Here is a 26019-nt window from a genome sequence, read left to right on the forward strand (position 1 = left end):
CATGCGTGCTTGTCTTGCGCTTATTGAGCAAAGTAGTAGTCGTCATAGGGCCAAGGAGTTGGCATAGTAGTGTGTCCGGATCGAGAGTGTGATGGCATCGAGCAATGACATCCCCGATAAAGGCGTGCTATGGAAGTACTTTGCCTGTACTTGGACCCCATTGAAGTAAGTGACCAGGGGCACCGTGACCAGTCATAGATGGAGAAATAGATCGAAAGCTGCGTGAAGACTGCAGCATTGTACAGCTGCCTACCTGCAACGGTCCAAATCTGTATGATGGAGAACGTGGACAGATAGAACCTAATCAAACGAAACAGAACGAGTGGCGAGTTTCGTCTCTTGATGAATTCTCGCCCTTGCCATAGTCCCTTCTATCGACCTAGCTTGATCCATACATTCTCAGCTCTATCTCCTCACTCCCCTAGATTCACATAGTTCGCATTTTTAAAGCCAAAGAAAAGGCCCTGCTAGGTTCTCAACACCTCAACTCTCATCCACTTCCACGAGATCTTCTTTGTCTTTCATAAGGCTACCTAGGTACCCATACGCTTGCCTTCGGGGAAACCAAACGGTCAGATCTGCAACCACCGAACTAGGAGCGGAATTGGCGCGTCCCAGGGTTCGCTAGGGACCACTCTGCGATATATATGAAATTGCTTAACTTAGCATACTCCGCCAGAGCCTAGCCCATCTCAGGAGGTCTACTGTACAACCATCGCAACTGCGAAATAGCATCTTCAGCAATACACACTTCTATTCGGGTCCCTGCAGTGAGATATTGACAATTACCCCACACCTACTTTTCATGATGAACGGTGCGATTTTCATTGGCCATACCCTCGAAGATGACGCTCGAAGCATGGGCTTCCCGTTATATGGCGCACCATCTGAAGACGAAGGATCCCCTTCACTAGAATTCACCTGGCCTCACCCCAACACAGATTGTCAATACAGTCCTCGGCAAGCTCTCGCAAAGGAACCATGGGTGAAGCTAGCAGATGTCGGTCATTATGTAGCAACAAACCAAGTACGCATGCCCCAGAGCCTGATCCAGATTGGTTAGGCTTGGCTGTCAAATTCCAATTAACCACCCAATTCCAAGTTCAGATTCATCTAACTTTCCCTCTTCATTAGGATTTCAATAATGGACTTGGACTAGATAATCACCCCGCAGACCCCGAATTATACACGCATGAACGAACTATGGGGCCACCCGTTGACGGCGCAAGCCCGTTAGGCAAAGCAGATTTCATCTCGAGCCAGCAATCTTTCGGAACGGAAGGATACTACCCAAATAGTAGCGAAGTAACTGATATGACGCCCAGTGACCGAAGCCCTGCTTCGAGTCCATCGGCGAGACGAACGTCATCAACAACCGCAACGACACCAATGGACTCGGCCGGCACTATACCAGAGCTAAAGGAACACCGCGAACGCAACCGCGTTGCTGCTCGCAAATGCCGGCAAAAGGCCAAGCAGAACTTCGTGGGCCTGCAACGGCGCGAGAAAGAGCTGAGTCAGAAGAACAAAGCACTGCATAGTCACGTCGGCTGCTTGCGCGACGAAATACTGGATCTGAAGAATGAAATCCTAAGACACTCTGGGTGTAACAGCAGCGTGATACAAAACTACATCGCGAATGCAGCCCGCCGCCAATCAGGATGAGCCAAGCCGCCGTTGCGCGCCGCAAGGTCCTAGGTGGCGCAATTCTCTCCCTTCCCTGTGTCTTGGTGTATTCTGACTTACTTACTTTCTTTCTTTCGATACCCTCTCTTACGCAAAACGGCAGTGCGCAAAGGTCGGGCTGGTAAATTTTGGTTCTCTCTCACGAGAGCTGGACTTAATCTTGAATAGATCGTTATTCAGGTATTGGGCAGCGTGTAGGTCATAATAATGCTCTTGTCAAGGAAGGGTGGATGGATTGGCAAGCAAGAGACCTTTCTAAACTTTTTCTAATTTTTTTTTAACCTTCTCCTTCTTCTCCACACGCTCCCAGCCTCCCTTCAACGCCCCTTCTCTCTTTACACTTACTTTGACATGGGGCAGTGCATTGGCAAGCGATTGACTCACGAACTTACGAACGAAACGCGGTTCCAAAGGGCTGCTAGGAATAGGAAATCTCAGTTTTCAGCGGCAATACGAAAGTCCTATGGACTTGACCTATCTCACAAAAAAATTTAATAAGAATTGGATGAAATTGTATATAAAATGAAGAGATAAAGCGAACGTGCTTTCTCAATATCCATTTACTTATTTACTTTCAGTCCGCTGTCTACCAAGTGCCCTCAGTTTCTCGCCCCATAACCACAGACATGCTGGAACCGGGAAGGCGAGAACGATGAAGATAAAGGCAAGAAGACTGTTGCCCCACCCGTAGTCTAGAGCGCCGTAAAGTTTTGGGGCAAAGATGGGGAAGACGAAACCGAGGACCTGCGATAAGACGCGGACCGCGGCGTTGGCTGAGGCGCCGAATATTGTGAATTCGTCGAGAATATAGGCTGTTAAAGCCTGGGTATACTGTAATTCTCGGTTTCAGTACACTGTGAATCTGCTAAACAAAAGGGGGGGTAGATAGAAGTTGCAATGGATTAAGATAAAGATCTTCTGGTACTTTTGATGCCCTTTCCACAAAATACTGGTCGGGAACATGGCATGACAGGAATGAAGATAGGTATACTAATACATTATTTCATGAATGAAAAATACGGTACTCAAAGGGACTCACTATGAAATCTCCGGTGGTAAATACCACTACGCCGAGGTCGACCACTACCCAATGATAATGACGCTGTGCGCTCCATCCGTACCAGAATAGACCGGCGGGAAGAAGAAAGAGACCGGGAAGCACTAGTGAGATCCGTTGGTCAGCATATACATGATTTTTGTTATCTTAGGTGTTGTTGTGAGAGATCTGACGCGGTTCTTGAAGAAAAGCGTCAAGCAATTTCATATAATAGGGGTACGGAGTACTTGTACGTTTTTGCTACCCCTCATACCACGATTTTAAAAGGAAGGACATGTGTCATACTGTACGGAACGCGGTACTCAGGCTTTCCCGGGGGCAACTTCTCGCTAATAGAATCACCAGCGGGTGTATGGTCCCGACTCCTGGCGCCGTCTCGCACACGCAATTGGTGATAACCCCAGTCCATCACTCGGCCACCGACTTGCGCCGATATAGAAAGCCCAATTGAGATGGCTATGTAGTGCAAACTACTCAACAGCTTCGATTGCCCGTACCGGTCAGTCCACAGTTGCGCGAATGTGGACAGCACCAATGTGTATATGCCGAACGCAAGTCCCATGTTCAACGTGACTATGTGCATCACGGGGCGGTAAAAGAGGAGTTGAAACGGCCGGAGCATGTTAACACGCAGGCGCGAGAAGAAGTCATTCCAGTCAATCTGCCGCTGTGTTCTTGTCGACGGTGTTGTCGTCGTCGTCGTCGGCGTGGAATCCACCTCCATATTTCGATTTAATGCGGCGGCTTTCCTGCGCAGCAAGACAGGAGTGTAAGTTTCTCGCAGGACGAGGATGCCAACTATCAATACTACTGTCTCAGCTATGCTGACGATGTAGAAAAGCCAGGGCCACTCGAGCAGCTGGCTCACAAGACCTCCTAGAATTGGCCCTAGGGCAGGTCCTAGGTAAGGGAGAAGGCCGGCAATGGCAAGAGACTTGCCGCGATCTTTCTCGTGGAACATGTCCGTCATGACTGGGGCTTGAATCTATTGGTATATTGAGTCAATTTACATGTACTCAATAGGGAATCACTACTTACGGCATTTCCAACGCTGGCGCCGAGAGCAGCCACTATAACATTATGTACCAGTCAGTCATACTCACTTGTCGAGACTCATGATTATGATGTAGACGAGAAAGGGGAAAAGGATGGAAGAAAGCGACTCTTGAGAGCTTTACTTACAGAATCGACCTGCAATCATGAGACTCTTGGAGTAACCGACTGGGCAGAGAGAGTTCCATAATATGAACCACAGACTTGACGCAATCCAGATATTTCGGCGCCCGTTCGTCTCGCTGATGGCAGCGATGGGCAAGGGGCCAAAGGCCAGTCCGAGAAAGTATATGGAGAAGCTGATCTGCGCCGTCGCGGGGTCGAGGCCGAGGTCCCGCGAGATATCGCCCAGCGCGGCCGCCGTCACACTCGCTGTCAGCAGCGTCACGAGTGAGCCTAGGCCCATGACAACTCCAATCGTGACTTTCTTGGCTGAAGACCACTACAACCGCTAGAATCAGTAATTGCCCTTTCAGGTAAAAGTTTTGAGTTCTGCATACTCCGAGACACGCTTGTGCAATAGGCAACCATGGCCTCCGGGAGTAATTAGAACAGGAAGAAAATGACCCCAGTGATCACATACGTTATATGGATTCTTCGGGTCTTCCGGGCCATCCCATGTTGCCTATGGCATGTGAATATGTCACATCTTAGCATTATCGGTCAGATGATGAAGGTGGAGATGGGAAGTTCTGCTCACGCCATACTGCTTCCGAAGCCTCTCGAGGTTCCGCAGAGTGTCATCATCTTCGTTTACAGTATTAACAGCAGCCCCTCCATTTGTGATCTTCCCTTCGTCTTGAACCGAGTCTCCATTGCCTTGCGTCGCTTTCTCTCCCACACTAAGCATGGTTATATCGTACGGGAAGAGCTTTCGGGTGCGTTCAAAGGCTACGACTCCAGCTCAATCAAAAATTAAATCTGAGTTTTTTTTGGGTCCATCATAGTTCGGATCTCGAAGCCCAAGAGTTCGCTGGTTAGCGACATTTATACCACTGAGTATCTAATGGACTGGATATGGCTGAAGGTCCGATCCGGAGCTGGCGTGCATCCTTGTAAATTGGGTGATAAGAAGCTTTTCGTTCACCGCTGTATAAAGCGCAATAGCTAGTAGATAGATACATGGTTTTATTGAGAGCAAGACTCCAATTCCCATTGTTCTCGGATGCAAGCTAGCTATTAGTGGAAACTGTCGACCAACTTGCAGGACAAAGAGACTGCGAAGACAAAGGACTTATCAGATGGATCTTCGTATAGCAGCCGGTCTCGGCAGATCTCTTTCCCCGCAAAAGCCGACGTTCCGGAAGGATTGCTGTTGGGAATGGTGCTCGCGATATCCAGCCCCAGGTTGCGATTTAGATCTGATAAGATTGCTTGGCGTCAAACATCTCCCCATCTTACCAACGGTCTATTCAAGGGGGCTGATTGTCTGCATTGGGACAATAGCCTATCTTATCATGCATTTGCTGCCTTGAGGTTCATACGTTACTTTGATTGCGGGACCCGAGTCATCATCGACTGGGAAGAACATAACATTGTTGGTAGTTATAGTTGGGATGACTGTCATCCCTCGTATTGAGGTGGATGAGTCACTGAGTGGCGCTCGTTTTTCGATCACGAACTTTAGGCGCGTTCCTGAACATGATGAACATGCGATAAGATTATTACACCGCGGTCAAATTACCAAGAACCGCAGTGTTGCCTGTCTTTGCATTTAGGCAGTGTCTCGGTAGTTCCATCAACGGCCACACTTTAGGCTTAGGTACGGGCGGACTACGGTTTTCACCTGGGAATCCCCTTCTTTTGGGGGCCGAACTAGTCTGGATACGTCGTGAATGCATAAGACACTAACCTACAATGTAAGGCGATGTAACCGGTGATTGGAGGGGTTTAAATCCTTCAAGCACTTAAAATTTCGGTTCACAAAAAGACCACGGCGAAGTACAGAGAACCACGCCGCAGGAGAAAATAGGGGTAACAGGTAGACCGTGAGACAAACATTTTTTAGAAGCTTTGAGAATGCTTCCTACTTACTATGATATGAGCGAGTGCGCCACAGCAGCGCACTTTCGTACTTACCTGGTCCACGAAAAATCCCCACGTGCGTGTTGCCTGCTTGAGTGGAGTATAAGGCAAGAGGCTCAACTCCTAAATTGTAGTTGGCTCCATTGAAAACGCACACAGTATAACTAAAATGGCCGAAAATGAAGAACAAGGTGGGGATAGCACGAGATCTAAGAACAGAAGTCATGTTGCGATACTGCCAATCCGGGAAGCCGGGGCACGTTCGCAGAGTTTTCTTGCTCGTGGTTTCGATGGCTCTAGACCGAAACTGGACTCAACTGTAGACTAAAATAACAGTTTCCCCGCTGGTAGCCTACACTAGACCACAATCTGAGGCCATGTCGAAGGGCGGCGGTAACGCCAAGGCATAAGCCAGTAAGATTAACCGAGAGAGTTCTGCCATCTAATAGGCCAGCCTACGTTCAAGGTCCTCTCAGCTTGGCGACGGCCTCGATATAGCTTCAAGTGAGCCTACACTAGTCGCCCGGAAGCCTGAAGAGCATAGTACCTGGGCTCATCAGGCCAGGGGTTTTCACCTGTTCAATGGTCAACTAACCCCATGGTACTCAGTCCCTGTACATGGATTACAGACAGCAACAATGCCTGCCCTGGAACGTTACTTGAACGTGTGTATGCATTATAGTCAGGTACTCGCTGACTCCTCGATCCATGCTTAGTTAGGCTTACGGTAAGTTCCATGTAGGGCTTTTAGGAAGTGGCCGCGCTCAGTTAAAAGGGCATGATGTCCAGGCGTGTTCAGTAGATTGTCGTGTAGTTGCTCTACATTCGCTCTTTACGCCATAGTCACTCTTTTCATTCAAAATGGCGCGCATTGCTTTTATTTCACTAGCCATCTCGGCGCTGCTCTGTTTCGTTAATGCAGCATTCGATATTACATCGAAGAACAATGTTGCTGTCTACTATGTAAGTTGGCTATAACTCTGAGCCTATCAAGCAAAGGGCCCCTTGAAGATATGACAACTTGAGTAAATCAGAGGCTTAACATGATAACTAACGTGAATGAAAACAATAGGGTCAAGGACCGAATCAGAAACGTCTGACCACGTACTGCGCCGATCCTACCATTGATGTGATCATCCTCTCTTTCGTTCATCTCTTTCCCGAGCAAGCCAACGGACACCCAGGTATCAACTTCGGTAACCAATGCAGTGCCGAGTCATACAAGGGCCCAGGATTCAAGGGTGTCAAGGACCCCTCAAAAGACATGCTGTTGAAGTGTCCACAACTGCAGCAAGACCTTTACACATGCCGACAAACAAGTGACAAGAAGATCTTGTTGTCCCTCGGAGGCGCAACAAAGGAATACAACGTCAACGGCGCCACGAACGGCACAAGCTTTGCGAATCAGCTCTGGGGAATGTTCGGTCCTCGACAGGACTCATGGACATCGCTGAACAAGCCACGTCCCTTTGACTACGTCAACACAACTCTCGACAGCTCGATTATCAATGAGTTCGCCGTGGACGGATATGACCTTGATATCGAACACCCCTCGGAAGATAACTCGGCTGGCTACATCGCTATGGTCAAGAGACTCCGAACTTTGTTCGCCACTGATGCCAGAAAGCCGTACTACCTGACGGCCTCGCCTCAGTGCATGGTTCCTGACACGAACTTGGTCGACACGCTCGAGGCTACCAAGTTCGACATGCTCTTTGTACAATTCTACAACACGCCGGCATGCTCTGCCCGTGGCTGGGCCGGTAAAAACTCGGCATACGTTCCAGGAGGCAAATATGACGAAGCCAACTTCACCTTCAAGGCCTGGGCCGACTGGCTGAAGACCACCAAGTTCAGTCAAGACGCACGCATCTTCATCACGCTCCCTGGCGCAAACGCCGCCGCCAACCCTGGTGCCTACATCACCGTTGCCCAGACCAAACAGCTAGCGAGTGCGTACTACTGCGAGCAGAAATTTGCCGGCATTGGTGTCTGGGATGCTACCTATTCTGAACAGAGCATTGCCTCGGGCAAGTACTTCTTCCAGAATGCCAAGACAACACTGCAGGCTGCTGCTATCGATACCAGACTCTCCTGTAACAAGAAGAAGCGTGAGCTTTCTGGGTCTGAGGAATAAGTCAGCTAAAGGCTAAAGTGTTGGAGGCAAACGGCAGTTGGGCTGTATAAACACTTCGCATTCTGGGTATATATATAGAATTGGGATACCATTTGGCTTTTTAAGGCTCGTCGCCGTTATTGAATTGCACGTGAAATACAGTTAAATTGTTGCTTACTGGTGTGTGTACCGTAAATTCTAACGAAACTTGTAACTGTTCAACCCTCAGACCGCGAGACATCCACCCTAAGTTCATTTGTATGTTGGCCCAAGCGCTCTCAAGTTCCACAGCATAGCATCAAGTTGGATTATCGAGTTTTTCATTTTTGGACGGTAGCTATACGATCAAGCATAAAGACAAAGACCACAAAGTTACATGGTTCTCACCAAACAGGTGCAACCTTGATAGTGCTCGAATTATTCTCATAAAACGAATCGCATTCGTCGACGTTGCAATCCTTGTTCCACTTGGCCTGTGCTTGTTCATTAAACCAAGGCGAGCGCGATACGCTGTTGAAAGTGAGCGAAATAAGAACAGAATCAATTGACATATCTTAGCCTCACTCACGTCTAGCCCCCGGCGGAAACTACACAAATGCCTAGAACTCTCGAAAAAGAATTGCGCAGTTAAGTAGATGAATCTAGATTTGCCTCAGATCCTTAGTGTGGGGGTGACACGAACTCTTGTCGCTGCGCAAAGGCCAACTGTGTGCCACTTTGAAGATCTCTACCATATACAGAAACACTTTCTTTGCCTCCCACATCCCACATCCCACATGGCATCGACGTCAACCCCCGTAGCGTCGCAACCTGCTTCCGGTAAGGGCCGGGGGCTTGCGGATTTATGCTACGTCGGTCGGAATCGGTTGACGTCGCCCAGTCCGAAGTCTCGCACCACACAAGACGGCCATTGTAAGCGTGTGAGGAAATACCTACCACCGATTGGTTGGCTTGGGTCTAGACTGATGATATACAGTCTCTGTACTGTGGATTTATCCAGAGAGCAGGTGGTGATCTACGACTATTTTGTTGAAGAAGGTACGACTACTACTTTCTACAATTAATGACACATGGAAGTAGGAATTGAGATGCTTGTTCAATATTATAGACAATATACTTAGCGTTCAATCTACATTCACGAACGGAGTACCTTTTGTGCAAACTGAGATGCACATGTTCCAAAACAGTTGTCGAGAAAAGGGGCGAGCAGCTACCCGGGAGTAAAGCCACCGTGCGTCAGCACAGTGTCGAATACGGTTCTAGGGGAAAGAACGTCAAGGTAACTAGGAGGACATGACCAAAGAAAAGACCTAGACTCAGTCACAAATGGAACAGATTGAATATGAAAACATATATTCGTCCTTACAAAAGAAACGGCACGTAGCGAGCTCCCTCCTCCAGTTACCTTGGTGCTCAATATACGAATTATATAAGATATGCAAGTTTCAAACCAACTCACCTAACCTCAACGCCTCGCTGATTTCCACACACTCACCTGCTTTCGCTCACCTAGGCGGCCCCAACTCCCTCTCCCTCCTCCTCACAACCTCCGCCTCGCCAAAGAGACACAAATCCTCAAGCAAATCACACACATCGTACCGCACCCCGCCTCCCCCCCTGCTCCGCTCCTCCTGCGCAACAACCCTCTCCAACACCCTGTCGAACTCCCCGGGGTCGCTATCGCGACAGAACCGCAGGATGCCCACGCAGATCCTGGCCCACGTGGCGATCCACTCGGCGTCCAGCGAGCCGCCGCCCTCGCGGAACTCGATGGTGCGCTTCTCCGCGGCCGCCGCCAGCGAGCCGAGCGTGTACGGCGCGTACGCCACGAAGTTGTAGTTCAGCCGGTCGCCGATGTCGTCGGGGTCGGTGGGGCTGATGAGGAGCGCGGCGAGCGCGGCCGCGGACTCGGCGCGTAGGAGCGTCGCGATGCCCGCGCGCGTGCTGGTTATCACGTGCTCCGTGCAGCTGGGGCCGGCGCACACCTGGCTGTGGCGCGCGTGGTGTTCTAGCGGATCGGGTCGGCCGCTGAGGCTGGGGTCGGGCAGCCAGGATATGCGCTGCCAGTGCTGGTCGGAGAGGTAGGCTGCTTCGGAGATAGTGTCGATGTAGCGCGTGGGAATCCGGTTGATGTCGTGGGGCTGGAGCTTGTCAGTGTCGGGAGCGGGCGAGGAAGAAGAAAGGGGGGAGAGGATCATTTCTGAGCTGGAATTTGAAGAAGCAAAGTCGGAGAAGGCTGGGTCTTTGCTCGGGTCGTAGTTATCGCTTGTCGTAGATGAGCCGGGTTTATTACTATCGTCTCGGAGTCCGGAGGGAGTAGAACCATGCACCCCGAGCGCCTCGTCCAAGGCGTCCGAGGCAGACGGACTGAACTCCCCGCCCGAATCAGTCATCTCTGCCGCGGAGGCAGGAGGGGGTGTTGAAGCGACGGAACTTGGGCGGGACAACATTCCCGCGAACTCCTTCAATCTCTTCATCTCAGCGACCAAATCGTCGACAGTATGCAGGGGGAAAGTAGGCTGCTGCATCAACTGCTCCAGACGATTATACAAGAACTTTTCCAAATCGTCCACTCCGCCCGATATGTCTTCGTCGTCGTCGTCGTCGCTATAATCCGGGACCTCGTCGTCGGGGATCTCGCCTCTGTCCTGCTCCTCGACGAGCTCCTGCAGGCGAACCGCGGCTAAGCTGGGAGCGATGTCGGGGTTATAATTCTGTGCCGGGGGTGCCCGGAGCTTCTTGCCTATGGCTCCGCGGTTGAGACCGAACCTATTGAGGTCCTCGTCCCATGTATAGCTCGATCTAGTAACCTGCGTGAACGATTCGCATTGACTGATAAGAGCCTCGTAACCGTCGTCCGAGAGCTCATTAATATCCGCATGGCCGAACATCATCTCGCAAACACTGTCGAGTAAGAGCATATACTGCCGACGTATGCTGAGAGCACGGACATTATGGTGTCCGTATTCCTTATAACAGCGCGCGCGTAGCTCCTTCGTGTCCAGGAGCGCCTGAAGGTTGCGGTCATACTCACCTCCTAGATTACCTGGGTTATCCGATTCGCAATCACTTGACGGCGAAGATGCAAATAGGAAAGAAAAGGGTTCGGAATCAGACGTGGGTAACTCACGTTCAGCTCGCGAGGGCGGTTGCTCAGGCACTTCCATTAATGGCCCTTGCTGCACGCGCTCGCGAGCATACTCCTCCCATTTCTCCCTGCCTCCGAGCGCAGCCTCTTCCATAGCCGTGCTGGAATAAGGGAGAACCGGCAGAGGGTCCATAGTCACAGTCCCGTTGCTCCGTTCGTCCAGTCTCTCCGCACAGACATCAATAGAAGCCTGGATCTCCTCCGGCCGTACCCGATCGCCGCGCGCAAGCCGACTTCTATACCGAATGCTCGTGCTATACTCGTGGACGCGGCGCCATGGCGCATGTAACCTAGATAACATGGGGTCAGCAGCCCAGAGGAACGCACCAGCCCGTTTCAGCGTCGTCGTGTCGAAGTACCTGGTGCCGTTGGCAACGTGCACGTGAAAGCCGCAGGACGCATTGACGCGCACACAATACTTCGACTTGAGCAAGTTGACGACGAAGGTCGTCTCGTCATAAGCGTGCTGGACATCCCAAAAGGCCGGGCTCCGCAGTTCGACGTTGAGCCACTTGTACTCTTTCGGTAGAGCCGACTCTTGTATTCCTGGCGCGACCGTGGGATCGAGGTCGATGTCCCAGCTATCGACACCATGGAGGTGAGGGGAGTGCCCGTCGTCGTCGAAATAAAGTTCCGAGTCAGCATGCACTCGGACACCGTGATCATGTAGTGTCGCTACGATATGATCCCGTACGTTTGAGGCACCTATCCACAGATAGTCGTCGCTAGATCCGTCAACGCCGTCGTTAGATACGTCACCCATGTTCCCAGATTCACCGCCATCAACACGTAGTATAGGGGGTAGGCTCGAGTTATCTAGCTCACTGGGTAAAACGTCAGATTTGTACAGATACGCCACGAGTAGTTCGAGCTCTAAGCCGTGACTAAGCCGCGTACCGACAGGCACGGTGAATGTCTTCGCCTGCTCACTGGACGCCATCGTGATCTGGTTTGATACTTTATCGGGAATCCCCAGGAATTGCTAAAGAGGAGAACTTGGAAGTATACCAGCTTCTCGTCTTCCTCTTAGCAAATAATGTTGCCTGCCTATATCGAATGGGGGGATCTCGACTTGTACAAAACCACTTTGCATGATACAACATTAAGGAGTGCGAAAACGATCTTATTAATTGATGGATGCTATTGAAAGGATTTTAACAGCAATGCTTTGATGGATACTCCCAATGAAACTTACTCAAAAGCTGGTTGGAGTGGTATACAAAAAGGTGGCGGCCTTCAAGTTCGACACTCCTTGACGTCCTCAAGGTCAAAGAAAGAAAACAAAGAATTACGGACCTAGCTTTCAGCATAATCCTATTGTTTTTGTTGTTAGATCGGCAAGTCACCATCGCTATAATGGCGTTGCACTCCTTCCACGGCAATACCCTCACTAGAATAGCACAGTTGCTCAGGAGGCGAAAGACTGCTCCAAAGACTGCTCAAGGCACCAAGAAATGAAAGAGCCGAGTCCAAATTCTTTATATTCACCGGTCGCATCGGCTCACTTCGTATACCAAACCACTGCTCCAATCGTTCGCATCGTGAATCGGGGGTATTATTGTGCATCGCTTTAAGCGTTCAAATCGAAAAACTCGGAGTAGACCCCCATGTTATAAGCGCCTTCTATGATAAATAGCCGCAACAGTCCCACCACAGACTAAAAACGGAATCTCTTGTGTACATCATGACATGCCATTTAACCTATCCGCTCGGAATTGCAACATGCCCTTACCTAGAGGGCGTAGGCAAGCAGGCCGAGAGCCACAGCGGCTGCACCGTTTCCGATGAATTGGGCGTGAGCGGTAGGAGCAGCACCATCTGATGACGAGGTACTTGGTGCGGAGGTGGTTGACGAGGTCGATTGGGGCCCGGCAGACGCGCTAGAGCTGGTTGTAACAGTGGCAGCGCCTTCGCCTTTGTGGTCATTGACGTCTTCGGTTCCACAGTTGTCCTTATACGTTGCGGTGCAGTTCTTTTGGCCGGCGAGATTGCCCGCGTTTTCAGCAATACAATTATCCTGGAGCTTGGTGCAAACGAACTATTCGGCGAAATAGTCAATAAATCGTGCGTGCTTGTAGCGGTTCGACTTTTTAATGAAGCTTGGTGAATTTGCATGACCGGGATATAAGCTTACCCAAGGAATTGTGTTCTCGAATTCGTTCATATCGGGGTAGGATCCACCTTCACATTCACACAAGAAGTCGAGAGTCTCCTAAAAAGACGAACCGGCGGGTTGTGGTTAGTCAATTGCATTTTGAATAGAGGGAACGGCAGAAGAGCGCACAGGTGTACAGTCATTGCGGAGAGCTGTGCCACATAGGGTGTTGCAGCTGTTCTGCTGCGAAGTGCACCAATTTGCTACATGTCCAGAGTTAGCATCATCAAGTCAAGTAATTCATGTCTAAGACACGGATCAAGCGTGAAGGGATGGGTGATGTACATTGTTCGAGGGGAGTCACTTCGCTGGGGTTGATTTTGAAGGTCGAGTTTGAGTTAGCCTGAGCCGAGACCAGTGAGAGGGTCGAGAGCGCGAGAAGCGCAACACGATCGGCAAACATGGTGGTAGACGAGAGGACGATCGGTTGACTGGTGTTGTCGATCGGGTGTCAAAGTTCGGGTAGTGCCGAGCGCAGACAAAGACAAGGACAAAGACAACAACGAAGAGAGCTGGTCACCACCAGTATCGAGTAGCTAGAAGAAGTACGACGTTGTTGCTGAGAGTTGAGGAATATGGTGTATGTATTCAGTATGATGTTTGGAATGTTGTAAAGAGGAAATGGAAGAGGAACAGGGTGGCGACGGCAAAGGTAGCGAGGAGATGGGATGAAATGAAATGAGGTGGCCGAGGTTTGGGAGGGAAGCAAGCGCAGGTCAGAGAAATCCCGGCACGGAAGGCGATCACAGCGGGTGAAGGAACGAACCAAGCGCTTGTAAATACATACTTAGAGTATAGCTGGAAGCGGTAGCTCCCAAGTGTATGAGTGAGTTGACCAAACAACCCGGGGTCATTGCTACCTACCTCCTTCTCCAAAACCGGCCGGCCGATCGTGCCTAACCCATCTCGATACCTACACCACCACATCACTACTTACCTACCTACATGTAGGTAGTACATACATACTTGGTAGATAGGCGGTATCTTTTCACTGATACTACACCTGATAGATACATAGGTAGGTAAATAGAGAAATAAGAGGCAAGCTTCATGCATGTACTACGTATGTAGTTACTGAGTGTGCATGTGATTCAAGACATGTCTAGCTGGATATGATGTAGCTTGATTTCAGAGCCCATAGCTAGGCGCCGTTGCGGGTAAGCGAATTGGTTACCAGTATGCGCATCTCCCAATTGGGTTTGGGCCTGGTTTGAGCGGAGGTAAAACGGAGACGCGAGGTGGAAATGGACGGGAACACGATAGATGGGAAAACCTGACGATGTTGAAGCTCACGATAATAACGCAAAAGGTCGGATTCGTGGATAGGGATGCTAGTCAAGGCTAACTAACCTAGGCTAACCCAGACTAATCCCGACAAGGTAGCTCTGACGGAGCAATGCAGCAGTAGCGCATGTCGGTTACGACTCTCCGACGAGAGAGGTACGAATAAAGTACTTTAAGAGTACCGCCCTTACGTTACATATCCCCGGCTATCTTCAGCGGGTAGGTGACGGACTGTGGGGACAGAATAGAGTTTCTTTGTTGTATCTGCTATAGATTGCTCGGGCGAGCTAGTGAGGAACCCGATTGGGTTGGCCACCTATCTTTGACTAAAAAGTACGGTACCTAGGTACTTACCCGACCAAGCTATCATGGCTTTCTTTCTTCTACTTATAATAACTCGTAACAATCTCGAGCTAATTGTCGAGTATCTAAGAACCCTCGAAAATGAGCAATTGGAATCTCACATAGAATGGTGTATCACTTTCGAAAGCGATTGAAGATGAGACGGTAGAGGGGGGAAGGGAGATATGTAGTGTAGACACGCGTACTTAAGATACGGTGGTACCGGTAGCGTGTTGGAGGATGGAGGACGGAGGATGGGATTCATTGCCTGTCCTTTTCCCACCATCGTCCCTCGTATTTTGGCGTCGCGCATGCAGATTACTTATTTAGTCCATCTCATCCATCCAATCCGATTCAAACGTTCCAATGACTCCATGAGATGTTGTTGTTGAAGATTTTGTAAGTCTTTACTGAAGTCTGTTTGTCTGTATACACCACGTGTCATCCCAGTCAAGCTAAGTACATACATATGTATTTAAGGTTCTCTCGCTGTTTCCGTCGTCAGATCTGCAAGTGGTGACAAGCTGATGAGGTTGTATCAGTTATAGTATGCATTTGCATTCGACCTCTCCTAATTTACTTTTATTATATAGTACTAATAGTAGTATCTACCATGTATTGGTACTGCGCATGAGCCGAGCTCCGTATCACGCTTGGTGCCGATCCATCCGGAGTCGATGTCTAGTAGCGTGCTTACATAGCTCGGGAACGAACACTACAGACCTACCTACTTAATCCCATCTCATCTCGGCCATATTATCTGCAGAGTCTATCTTTTCTCACCACAATGTCCGGTCATCAATCATGAGGATCTTCTACATGTATCTACGATACAGTAGGCAGTAGATATGTAAGTATTTACGTAGTCTAGCGCACCTTCTCTACCTACCCGCAACAATGCAATTTCTGGAACACTTGTGAAACGCCATCTACCCCAGGCTGTCTGTGCCCTCGAAACGGGTAGAACACAGGTACGTCGCCTCAAGTAAGTAAGCGTGAAGCACTTCGGTGCATCAGGTCAATGTCATAACTACTAGAGATAAGGAAGTATATAAGCTGTCCAAGCTATGCCCTCAATATCTTATTCGCGTGTATGCCGTACGGTGATGGGGGGAGGGGAGGGGAGGGGGCGCTCTTCAGATTCACCTTGTTTTATTAATAATTCAGGTATCTCTTAGCGCTACAAGTCAGGCCTCAAGCTGCCAACCTATAAACATCACGTACCTTGCGTCCCTAAGAGAGAATCGCCTACACGTGTAGAGAGAGAAACATCTGCGATTATTCTAATTAAGGTAGTGTACCCGACAGATCTATGTCTGCAGCGGGCCATTGCATTTGGCTATTGTGGTAGTACATAGGTAGCTGCATGATCTTGGCGATCGCAACGCCTGCCGGATCTACATCGTGTTATGTAAGGCTGACGACCGCTTTGAGACCTCTTAAATGCGCAACAGCTTCAGTACCTCGATCAAGCACTTGTAGAGGAAGAAAGAGAAAAGAAGGGGAACCAAAAAAATTCTTGAGTGTTCACTATGTCGGCCTTTGTTCACACTCTCGCTGAATGTATTTGACACATGAATACATCCTCTTAGTCGCCAGTGCCGTTGAAAGAGAGGACACTAGCTGGAAATACATAGCTATTGTGCTCGCATACAATGACATTCTTGAAAGGACTGAGTCCTTCCTGGTACCTGCAGTGAATATAAAATTGTAGTTTCCTTCCCTCCAGCTCTCCTGGGGCCATCACTATCAACAACAACTACAACTACTAACCTCCTTTTCAGAACCTATCATAACTTACTTTGACTCGAGTAAGAATGTCTGACGAAAACCAGATCGCACAAGAACTAAAAAGCCTTAAGGCTGTGATTTACTCGTTAAAGAATGAGGTCGCTTCTGCGAAACCAATGTTCCTAGACGAATTACGTGATCTCTTGTCCCTTCTAATCCGAGAACATGTTGACGGAGTCAACCACCACTTGAATTCGCTAACGGAGGCAGTCAGAAGGATCCCATATGATCCTAGAGAGCTCGAGACGCAGCTTGACGCCGTGCTCCCGCACATTGAACAGCACTTTCGCAGCTTGGCCGAGGACATCGTCAGCTGCTTTGGTAACGCAAATTCAGGCCACAATAAATCTCACACCGAGCTCGAAAAGGAGATAGACTTATTGAAGATCAATAATTTTGAACTGTCGCTTGCTCTTGCCAACGTCAGAACCATGACGGACGTCATAACGGAACAGCAGACGATAACTCCCACCATCCCAGATGCTACGCTAACGCAGTTAGTTCAAACCGACCTCAAGCTGAAAGAACAGGATGCAGATATTCAGAAGCTCAAGACCGAAGTAGCACGCGTAGGCTCCATCAAAGAATCTACCGCTGAACAGGTAGTGGTAGTGTCGCACGAAGCAAATGAGAAGCTGAAAGCACAGGAAAAGGAGATAAAGAAGCTCAAGGCCGAAGTAGCGCGCGCAGGCTCCATCAAGGAATCTACAGCTGAACAAGTAGTGGTAGTGTCGCACGAAGCAAATGAGGAACTGAAAGCACGGGAAAAGGAGATAGAGAAGCTCAAGGCCGCGCTTAAACTGGTAGAGTCTCAAAAAGCCTCCGACATGACCAATGATATTGAGAATTGGAAGAATGCCGTGGCGGAATTAGAAGAGGCCGTCAAAACGCAAGAAGAGACCATCTCCATACAACAAGCTCGAATCAATCGACAAGATGCGGACTCACTGCTTTTGATCAAGAGGTACCGTGATATGGTTGAAGAACTCGCCAATGCGAAAGGAAATATTAGAGTGATGTGCAGAGTACGTCCCGCCCAGGACACCCCCGACGAAGAGCTGATTCATTTCTCGAACCCAGATAACCCGGACAACATCAATTCGATGGTCCCATGGTCCAAGTTACGAGTGAGTTATCTGGATGACAGCAAGAGACAAGAGAGCCGAGACTTCGACTTTCAGAGAGCTTTCGGTACCGGGGAGAGCAACCAGGCCATCTTCAACGAGATCAAGGATTTCGCGCAATCATCTGCTTTGGGTAACTCAAGCACCATCATGGCGTACGGAGCAACGGGCACAGGGAAGAGCTATACGTTCTTGTCCAGCGATGGGCTCGTGCACAGCTTTATCGGCTTGATCTTCGATCTTGCCAGCCAGGAAGCAGGTCAGTACGCCTACGAGTTCCAGATGACTGCAGTTGAGGTTTACCTCAATAAGGTCTATGATTTGATCCAATCATCAGCAGGCGGGCAGAAGGTAGAGACGAAGATAGGGTTTGAAACTTCTGTGCCGCTGACCACCCAGGAAGAAGCATTCGGAGTCATCAAGACAGCGATTGATCGCCGGGAGGCCGCCTCAACAAGGCAAAACCAAACATCTTCACGCTCGCACTTCATTATCTCTGTGACCATTGTGCGTCACTCTATCGCCGACGGTACAGTCACCAAGGGCACTACATCCTTCGTCGACCTGGCCGGGAGCGAGAGCGTCGGCAAGAACAACTTGCAATCTAGCTCTTCAGCCCTGCAGATTGAGCAAGGCAACGACATCAACAAATCCCTGCTTGATCTCGGCCAGAGCATCAGGAGCGTTGCCTCAGGTGGTAAATTCCATCCCGGACACAACCTCACTCGTTACTTACGCACTAGTCTTTCCCTAGGGTCGCGCCTACTTGTAATCGCGACAGTATCGCCGCTCGTTTCTAACCAGAACAACTCATTGGCGACACTGAGATGGAGCACCGAGGCCGTTGGATCGACCAGTACAAAACACTCCGGGTCGAAATCGGAATCATCTCGCAGTGGCAGAAATTCTTCAACCACACCGAGTAAGTCGACCCCACCAGCACCAGCCACACCACGAGGTCCTGAGGGGACGTCATCTCGCACCGGTTCATCCTCAGCGTCCTCGAGTTCCAAACCGCCAATAGTGCCTTCGCGGATCTCTTCGTCGGGATCATCTACTCCGGCGAGGACCCCCGATGCCTCGTCGACCCGGCACCACACGCGCCCTCCGCCCTCGGGGAGTGCACAGAGCCCCTTGATCCTTAGGCTGTATGACGAGGAACGACCCCACCACCGCAGAGAACGGCCTGAAGCAGGCAGCAGGGACAGCGACAGGAGGAATGGTGAGCAGTAGTTGTTGTTGATGAACACTTATCTTTCTTTTGTCACTTCATATCTCTCTGATCTGGTACGGAGATACAATATCACTTAGATTACATATATAAAATAATCTCGCTCTCTTTCCAATTTAGATTTTAATGCTTCACAACCTCGATTTCCCTTTTAATTACTCCTCTCCCCCTTTCCCACTCTCCGATTTCCTGTACAATTATAAGTCTCCATGTAGGGGCCTTGATAACAGTTTCAATATGAACAAATTTTCTTACTTGGTAAGAGTTAAGCCTGCGTCTCAACCTAAGTCTTATACCTCTCCCCTCAACCCTGTAAGAACCATAGCTTTTTCTTTTCTTTCTGACAACGTCTGCCTAAACGATTGGTAATTACTGAAATTTCCTTTCAGTTACAAGGCTGGAGGTGAAACCTTCTTATACTAATCACATCTTGCGATTTGTTAAGAGGGAGCATATACGACTCAAAGAATCAATTCGTAATTGCTACGCTAACAGAGTGTCACGCTGGAATCGTTCCAATCGTTCCAATATGCAAATGGTGTCGTACTCCATCATAAATAGGTCGTTTCATATATTAGACTTACCTAATCATAATGCTTCCTTGCAACTTTTGCTGGGAACATTTAATCGAAACCTGATGAGAAGCGGCGCTCACGCCAAGCTAAATAGGAAATCGGATCTGGGTCTCGGAGGATGTGCAGCCGTCGGAGGCGTTTCTCGTACCGGATTAATTCCCGTTGGAAGAGCGGAGATGCCAAGGGGCCAGGTCCACGGAACCTCAGACTTCTGATACGTGCGCTAGGAACCAGTTATATAGTTCTTTGCCGTATTGAATATGGTTTAGATATGCCAAACGTGGCGCGTTGCCATCGCGGGCACTCCACTTCCCCGGTATAAGTATGCCGTTTTCCATCAATCATAATCAATATGATCAGCGTGTGATACGTGTATGCGAGCGCACGTCTTGAACTCGCTATATTCCACCGCCAAATAACCTTCACGGTTTAATCACCGCTTCCGCCTAGCAAGCTAGTTAATCTCTAGCCACGATGCTTCTCTCTGGACTCTTGACGCTCGCAGCGTTGGCGGCGGCACCGGTGCGCGGCGCATTGACTCACAAGGGCGTGGACTGGTCATCGGTGATGGTCGAGGAGAGAGCTGGACGCACGTACACTACGACGAGCGGAGCGGTGAAGCCTCTAGAGTCGATCCTGAAAGAAAGCGGTGTCAACACTGTGCGACAGCGAGTATGGGTGAACCCTTCCGATGGCAACTATAACACTGCGTACAATTTGCAGATCGCCAAAAGGGCAAAGGCGGCAGGGTTGAACGTTTACGTGGATTTTCACTACAGTGACACTTGGGCTGATCCAGCTCATCAGGTAAAGCTCCTCTAAAGGATTATGACATTATTTCTCTTGACAGAGTCCATCCAATGCATTGTGTTCAATTTGCATGCCTACGTACTCCCAACTCTCAATCCTATCTGAATGAGCAAGTCTAATTTCTCGAAAGACAATCCCTCGCGGCTGGCCTACGGATGCAGAAAACCTGTCTTGGAAGTTGTACAATTACACGTTAGACGTGTCGAATCAGTTTGCCGCAGCTGGGATTGCCCCGACAATCATGTCCATCGGAAATGAGATTCGTGGGGGGTTACTCTGGCCTACCGGAAAATACGATCAACTATACAACATCGCACGGTTGTTGCACTCGGCAGCCTACGGCATCAAGGATAGTAATCTATCTCCGAAGCCCAAGATAAGTCAGTCCTTCGTTGAATTTGTCTGCTTTGAGTGGGCAGCCAGAGAAACACCTTTGCAATGGCCTTTTCTATGCCTCGGAAGACATGAATAAGGAAATAAAGGAACATAGCTAACCCTATTGGTTGCAGTGATTCATCTTGACAATGGCTGGGATTGGAGTACCCAGGAATGGTTCTACTCATCAGTATTGAAGCAAGGACCTCTCTCTACGTCAGACTTTGACATGATGGGAGTATCGTTTTATCCTGTAAGTTCTCAACCGTCAGGCAACCTCGGCCATCACGGCATACTAACAATACTTCAGTTCTAGTAAGATCTGCTCATTCATTCACTGGGTTCACCAAGGACCTGTCCGACAGATCTTTTAGTTCCGTAAATTATAGAATTGACATGTCAACAGTGGCAGCAGCGCTACCCTAGCCAATCTCAAGACCACTTTGAACAACATGGCAAACAAATGGGGTAAAGAGCTTGTTGTTGCCGAGACAAACTGGCCAACGTCGTGCCCATCTCCCGGATACGCTTTCCCGAGCGACCTTAAGAGCATCCCGTTCTCAGCCGCTGGCCAGACTACATTCATGCAACAGGTCGCCGCGATAGTTGCTGGTGTAAGCAAAGGAAACGGAATATTCTACTGGGAGCCCGCTTGGGTCGATAACGCAGGCTTGGGATCATCATGCTCATCGAACACAATGTTCGCTGTCAGTTCAATCTATTTCAATTTCTTGCAACTTCCCATTACTAACACATACTATAGTACCCTGGGAAAGAACTGTCTAGCTTGGATGTGTTTAATACCATTTAAGATTTTCATGTGCGTCAATGTCGTATGTGGAGGGGTCAAGCGAGCGGCAAACTATTTTACAGCAAGATAAAGCGAATAAAACATCGAGTCTTTGAGTAAAACTGTGATTTCATCATGTCATAAGTAGATATGCTTTGTATCCCAGTGGAGAGCGCTTTGTCACATGACGTAGACTCATAATCTCGTTAACAAAGGGGGAACTGATCATAGGATCCTGACGACTAGAACAATGAGTCCCCGAAACCAAAGACCAGATTCGTGCTTGCCTCGTGCTCGATCTGCGACAAATTACTCACATTTTCCTTCTAGAATTCTTCGAATTTACCGTATATACACCTGTGATGCGTGATGACGATCGAGAAAGGGGACCACATCGCAGAACTATGCCTTTCATTTCTATACCCACTCAGACCGCCGATATATACCAAGCGAGCAATGCTAGATCAGAGCGACCAGTAATAACAGCGGCAGCAAAAGACGCCGAGACATCACCATTCGTAGTAGCGCCGAATACGTGCGGGTTCACGGTCGGCGGTGCAAGTAAGTCTGAGGCCCAGACTGGGAAAGAGTACACGCACTGACCACGACCTATATCAGTTACCTGCGATGTCGGGTATGACTGCGTAAATGTAGACAACTACCGAGGCTGCTGCGCGGCCGGCGCGGACTGCAACGCGTCTATATACACTGGCTGCCTCGACTATGAGGAGATGCCGAGCGCAATGTGGTGCGGGCCTCACACGCTATGTTGGTAGGTGGACTGATTAGTACTCAAAGTGAGAGAGAGGATAAGTCAATGGCTGACAGAGTCTCGGTAGTCCAGAGTCAAAAGCATATTGCGCTACGTACGAATTCTCAACAGATGAGCTGCCTGGCGCAACCTTCACACATGTCGGATGCGCTGAAACGCCCGGCTTTGGCGAATTGTACCCCTACCCTCCCGAACTGAGCACGACTTCTCAGAGTTCATGTACAGAGGGTACCTCTAGCACTATAGCCATAGAACCCGTAGACAGCACCGATTCATCGTCACCGTCACCGTCGGCATCGAATTCTATCCCTAGGGGCGAAATTGCAGGGATAGTACTTGGCCCAGTCGCATTCGTTGCATTGCTGATTCTAGGATTATTTCTCTTTATACGGAGGAGGCGGCGACGACAGCAAGAACGCATACACAAAGTTATAAAACCCACAGATATAAGTCCTCCGTCTACAGGAAATACAGCCATCATCGATAAAGCTTCGCCGCCACACACACGTCCGCTGTCAACTATTCATGAACAACAAGCTGCTTTGCCTATAACTGTTTCAGCAGGAGGTAAACAGGCTTCAGCACCAATTGCAGCTCGCCCGCAAAGTTACGGACAGAATTGGCCGCTCGGCGCTGAAGCGCCCCCTATAAGTCCGAGGAATCCGCTCTCTTCACACCCCGTGATAGGCTTCGAAAGGAGATCCAATCAGAATGAGCGTCCCTCACGATCGCATTCCAGCCGGTATACGAGGCGAGGGGTGCCAATCTTGCGGATGCCGACTCCACCTACATCAGCGACGACTTTATCGCCACCGCTGTTGAAGAAGCCAGAGGGTAAAGATAGCTTGACCGGCGCCATTGGGTTGGCGTTGCAGAGCCCACGGACGAGCTACATTCCGCCGCCGACGATTGACACGACGTTCGAGCAGGAGGTTACGAGGACACTGGATACTGTTAGTGAGCGCGCGCCCTTCCCCACGAAGACCACACCAGGGCCGACGTCTCTCAACTCCGGCAAGAATGCTAAAAAGTTGCCGAACGACGGTGTTTCTTCTTATTCTAATCGTGGAATCTCTGGTCCCGGGTATCATCCTGAGCCTGATGATGATATGGTGTCGCCCCTTAGTCCTAGCGATGCAAGTGGCAGAGGCACACCTATGGCTGTTAGTCCGCTTGAGAGTCGGCGGGGTAGCTTTGGCCCGCGATAGAAATATCTCGGATTGGAATGCTTAAGATCATCACTTGGTTCCTGTATTACTATTTTGCTATTTGTGTTATTATAGCGAAGCAAGCTGGACTTGTTTAGTTGTTCGGGATGCTTTGCCAATGTATTCGAAAATTTCTCACACGTGAAACTGGCATCGACGTGTACATTTTGGGAGGGTGTTCTTGAGGGTATCATAGCAGACATTAACATTGATTCTATCAACACAGTTCCAGTCGTACTATTATTCATTGTATCATCACACTGGATTTACAATATGTGCAAAGAGCCGAGGTTAATGTCAATAGGATTTGGTAACACTTGACAGGCGCCCGGTAGCACATTGAAACATTAGATATACCAATCGAATAATGACTTCCCCTCGACCGTACACCATCGAATTCCCTTTCTCGGTACTCCCATCGAGAGGAAAAGGAACATCCATGATGTCGCCATGGCCACGTTCCTGCCAAGAGAATCTACGAAACGCCACGCTTCAGGATAACTTGAGAAAGCTCATTGGTCAGATACGAGAAATTTGTACCGGAAATGGTAACTAACTACAGATCCATGTCTTGGTAGATTGGAGAGGGGGCGGCTTCAACACTAGCCATGCTGCACACTTCGAACAGGAACGTCCGGATATGTTCTGAGGGGAAGTTTACGACAGTATCTTATTTCCTGTGTTCTTTCCTTTCGATTGCCTGATTACATCGGAGAGTTGGGGCTGGGCAAGTATGATCCAGAGACCTGTCTTATATGTGCAAGCACGCCTGCTCGTCTTGACCTTTGGCACATTTGCGACTCGTCTTCTTCTCTCATTCTCCTCTGCGTATTCTACCGCATGCGAGTCTTCTTTACAATTATGTGGAACTAAGGAATTGACACCAAACAGCATTCTTCTCAAAAGAATACATAATCAAGTAAAAAATGCAAATCAAATCGCTTTCCATTGCTTTAGCAGCACTAGCTACGCCATCCATCGCTGGGATTGTCCAAGGCTTTAGCTACGGCTCAATGAATACGGACGGTTCATGTCGAAGATATGACGACTTCAAGTATCTTTTCGAACGAGCGAGGAATCTTCATGGGGCATCAGGCTTCACGGCCGCTCGACTCTATACCTCAATCCAGTGCGGGACTTCGGCAGACTATATCGAAGCTTACAAAGCAGCCATTGACACCAACACGACAATTCTCGTCGGGCTCTGGGCCAGTGCAGGTCGCCACGTATTTGAAAATGAGCTGAACGCTCTCATTGGCGCTTCTAGAGCGCTCAAAGATGACTTTACGAAACGCGTGGTCGGCATCAGTGTGGGATCCGAAGATTTGTACCGAAGCTCTCCGCAGGGTGTCATCAATGGAGAAGGCCCAGGCTGTACAGCTGATGAAATTGAGGGATACATTGGTTGGCTACGAGACTGGCTCAAAGGCACTGATCTAGAGCACATACCTGTTACTCATGTTGATACCTGGTTCGTCCCCCCGTTGTCTGGTGTCTTTCATGAACAGACTTCTTGCTCGGAGATGACCGACTCTTAGTAGTATCGAACCACTTCAAGACTTGTCTTAGCTAACAGGCGATCGTGATAGGACGGCGTGGGTACTACCTGAGGCCAGCAAAGTTGTCAAGGCGGTAGACTTCCTATGTCACAACTCGTTTCCATACTTCGAGGATGCGAGACCCAACGCGATCGAGAAAGCAGCAGACAATTTCTGGTCGGCGGTATCGGCCACTGAGGGTGCAGCTCAGGGTAAAGATGTTTGGATTACCGAGACAGGTTGGCCCGATAGTGAGTCGTACTCTAAACTCCCAGTCTCTTTCCTGCGTCATACTACCTGTAAATAATGGAACTCGTAGCATCACCAATGAGACTGACTCATGGCTATGTAGCTGGACCGGTGCGACGTGATGCAGTACCCTCGCTGGATAATGCAAAGACGTATTGGAACACGATTGGCTGTTCACTCTTTGGAAAACGCAGTACTTTCTGGTACACACTCGTGGACGGAGCAAAAACGACGGCAGATCTCAGTTTTGCTATCACACCTTCTACCGATGAAAGCCCAAAGTACAACCTGGCCTGCTCTTGAGCCAAGCAGCGTGACTGGTATTACTATAGTGAAAGTATAACATATTAATCGTATAGAATAGACACATCATTATTGGCATTGGATTATGCAATAGGTGGTGTATCATTGAAACCACTGGGACTAGAAGAGTATAAATAGAAATTATTCTTCATGATGAAATTGCACTGTTAATATTTTCTTGCCTTTTCTGTCTCAAAATTCCCGGGGATCACGCAGATGCCTGTCACTTTTAAAAAAGCAGTTCTTAGAACATAGAACTAGTAGATGTTGAATGGATTTAGACTTAACTCCATTGGAAGCAGCTGGTAGAGGATAGATATCAAATTAAGATCACTGTCGTCGTGAGTTACTGGCGCATCGAGGTCAAAAAGGGGTTCAGGGGCCAGA

General features: G+C 49.2%; 9 protein-coding genes across 9 annotated transcripts; 6 read left to right on the top strand and 3 right to left on the bottom strand.

Moving 5' to 3' along the window:
• The first annotated feature begins 620 nt into the window (after window positions 1–620).
• On the top strand, window positions 621–2328 carry F5B22DRAFT_417363 (uncharacterized protein). Its single transcript, XM_047971601.1, has 2 exons — window positions 621–1027; window positions 1135–2328. The coding sequence occupies exons 1-2, from the start codon at window positions 806–808 to the stop codon at window positions 1663–1665; spliced, it is 753 nt and encodes a 250-aa protein (XP_047834494.1). The 5' UTR covers window positions 621–805; the 3' UTR covers window positions 1666–2328.
• On the bottom strand, window positions 2251–4646 carry F5B22DRAFT_642892 (major facilitator superfamily domain-containing protein; the record flags this gene model as incomplete). Its single annotated transcript, XM_047978195.1, has 7 exons — window positions 2251–2517; window positions 2726–2847; window positions 3029–3728; window positions 3782–3813; window positions 3926–4238; window positions 4380–4421; window positions 4497–4646. The coding sequence occupies 7 exons, from the start codon at window positions 4644–4646 to the stop codon at window positions 2251–2253; spliced, it is 1626 nt and encodes a 541-aa protein (XP_047834495.1).
• Window positions 4647–6331: 1685 nt separating this feature from the next.
• F5B22DRAFT_417430 (glycoside hydrolase superfamily) lies at window positions 6332–8265 on the top strand. Its single transcript, XM_047971602.1, has 2 exons — window positions 6332–6784; window positions 6894–8265. The coding sequence occupies exons 1-2, from the start codon at window positions 6683–6685 to the stop codon at window positions 7956–7958; spliced, it is 1167 nt and encodes a 388-aa protein (XP_047834496.1). The 5' UTR covers window positions 6332–6682; the 3' UTR covers window positions 7959–8265.
• Window positions 8266–9338: 1073 nt separating this feature from the next.
• Window positions 9339–12219, bottom strand: F5B22DRAFT_417492 (uncharacterized protein). The gene has a single exon (XM_047971604.1). It carries the CDS (start codon window positions 12023–12025, stop codon window positions 9443–9445), a length of 2583 nt encoding a protein of 860 aa, XP_047834497.1. The 5' UTR covers window positions 12026–12219; the 3' UTR covers window positions 9339–9442.
• A 461-nt stretch (window positions 12220–12680) lies between these two features.
• F5B22DRAFT_417475 (uncharacterized protein) lies at window positions 12681–13735 on the bottom strand. Its single transcript, XM_047971603.1, has 4 exons — window positions 13526–13735; window positions 13370–13443; window positions 13220–13297; window positions 12681–13123 (listed from the first exon to the last, which is right to left on the bottom strand). Exons 1-4 carry the CDS (start codon window positions 13641–13643, stop codon window positions 12818–12820), a joined length of 576 nt encoding a protein of 191 aa, XP_047834498.1. The 5' UTR covers window positions 13644–13735; the 3' UTR covers window positions 12681–12817.
• Window positions 13736–16683: 2948 nt separating this feature from the next.
• F5B22DRAFT_659537 (P-loop containing nucleoside triphosphate hydrolase protein) lies at window positions 16684–19088 on the top strand (the record flags this gene model as incomplete). The annotated part of the gene is made up of 1 exon (XM_047980205.1): window positions 16684–19088. The coding sequence occupies one exon, from the start codon at window positions 16684–16686 to the stop codon at window positions 19012–19014; it is 2331 nt and encodes a 776-aa protein (XP_047834499.1). The 3' UTR covers window positions 19015–19088.
• Window positions 19089–19849: 761 nt separating this feature from the next.
• On the top strand, window positions 19850–21684 carry F5B22DRAFT_592084 (glycoside hydrolase family 53 protein). Its single transcript, XM_047973886.1, has 6 exons — window positions 19850–20394; window positions 20528–20777; window positions 20907–21025; window positions 21083–21087; window positions 21179–21479; window positions 21536–21684. The coding sequence occupies exons 1-6, from the start codon at window positions 20062–20064 to the stop codon at window positions 21581–21583; spliced, it is 1056 nt and encodes a 351-aa protein (XP_047834500.1). The 5' UTR covers window positions 19850–20061; the 3' UTR covers window positions 21584–21684.
• Window positions 21685–21924: 240 nt separating this feature from the next.
• Window positions 21925–23542, top strand: F5B22DRAFT_659539 (uncharacterized protein; the record flags this gene model as incomplete). Its single annotated transcript, XM_047980206.1, has 3 exons — window positions 21925–22123; window positions 22181–22334; window positions 22402–23542. 3 exons carry the CDS (start codon window positions 21925–21927, stop codon window positions 23540–23542), a joined length of 1494 nt encoding a protein of 497 aa, XP_047834501.1.
• Window positions 23543–24415: 873 nt separating this feature from the next.
• On the top strand, window positions 24416–25632 carry F5B22DRAFT_659540 (GPI-anchored cell wall beta-1,3-endoglucanase EglC; the record flags this gene model as incomplete). Its single annotated transcript, XM_047980207.1, has 3 exons — window positions 24416–25013; window positions 25132–25331; window positions 25433–25632. Exons 1-3 carry the CDS (start codon window positions 24469–24471, stop codon window positions 25630–25632), a joined length of 945 nt encoding a protein of 314 aa, XP_047834502.1. The 5' UTR covers window positions 24416–24468.
• Between the last annotated feature and the right edge of the window lie 387 nt (window positions 25633–26019).

This window comes from Xylaria bambusicola, assembly GCF_022495145.1.
Source record: "Xylaria bambusicola strain CBS 139988 unplaced genomic scaffold F5B22scaffold_5, whole genome shotgun sequence".
Taxonomy (NCBI): domain Eukaryota; kingdom Fungi; phylum Ascomycota; class Sordariomycetes; order Xylariales; family Xylariaceae; genus Xylaria; species Xylaria bambusicola.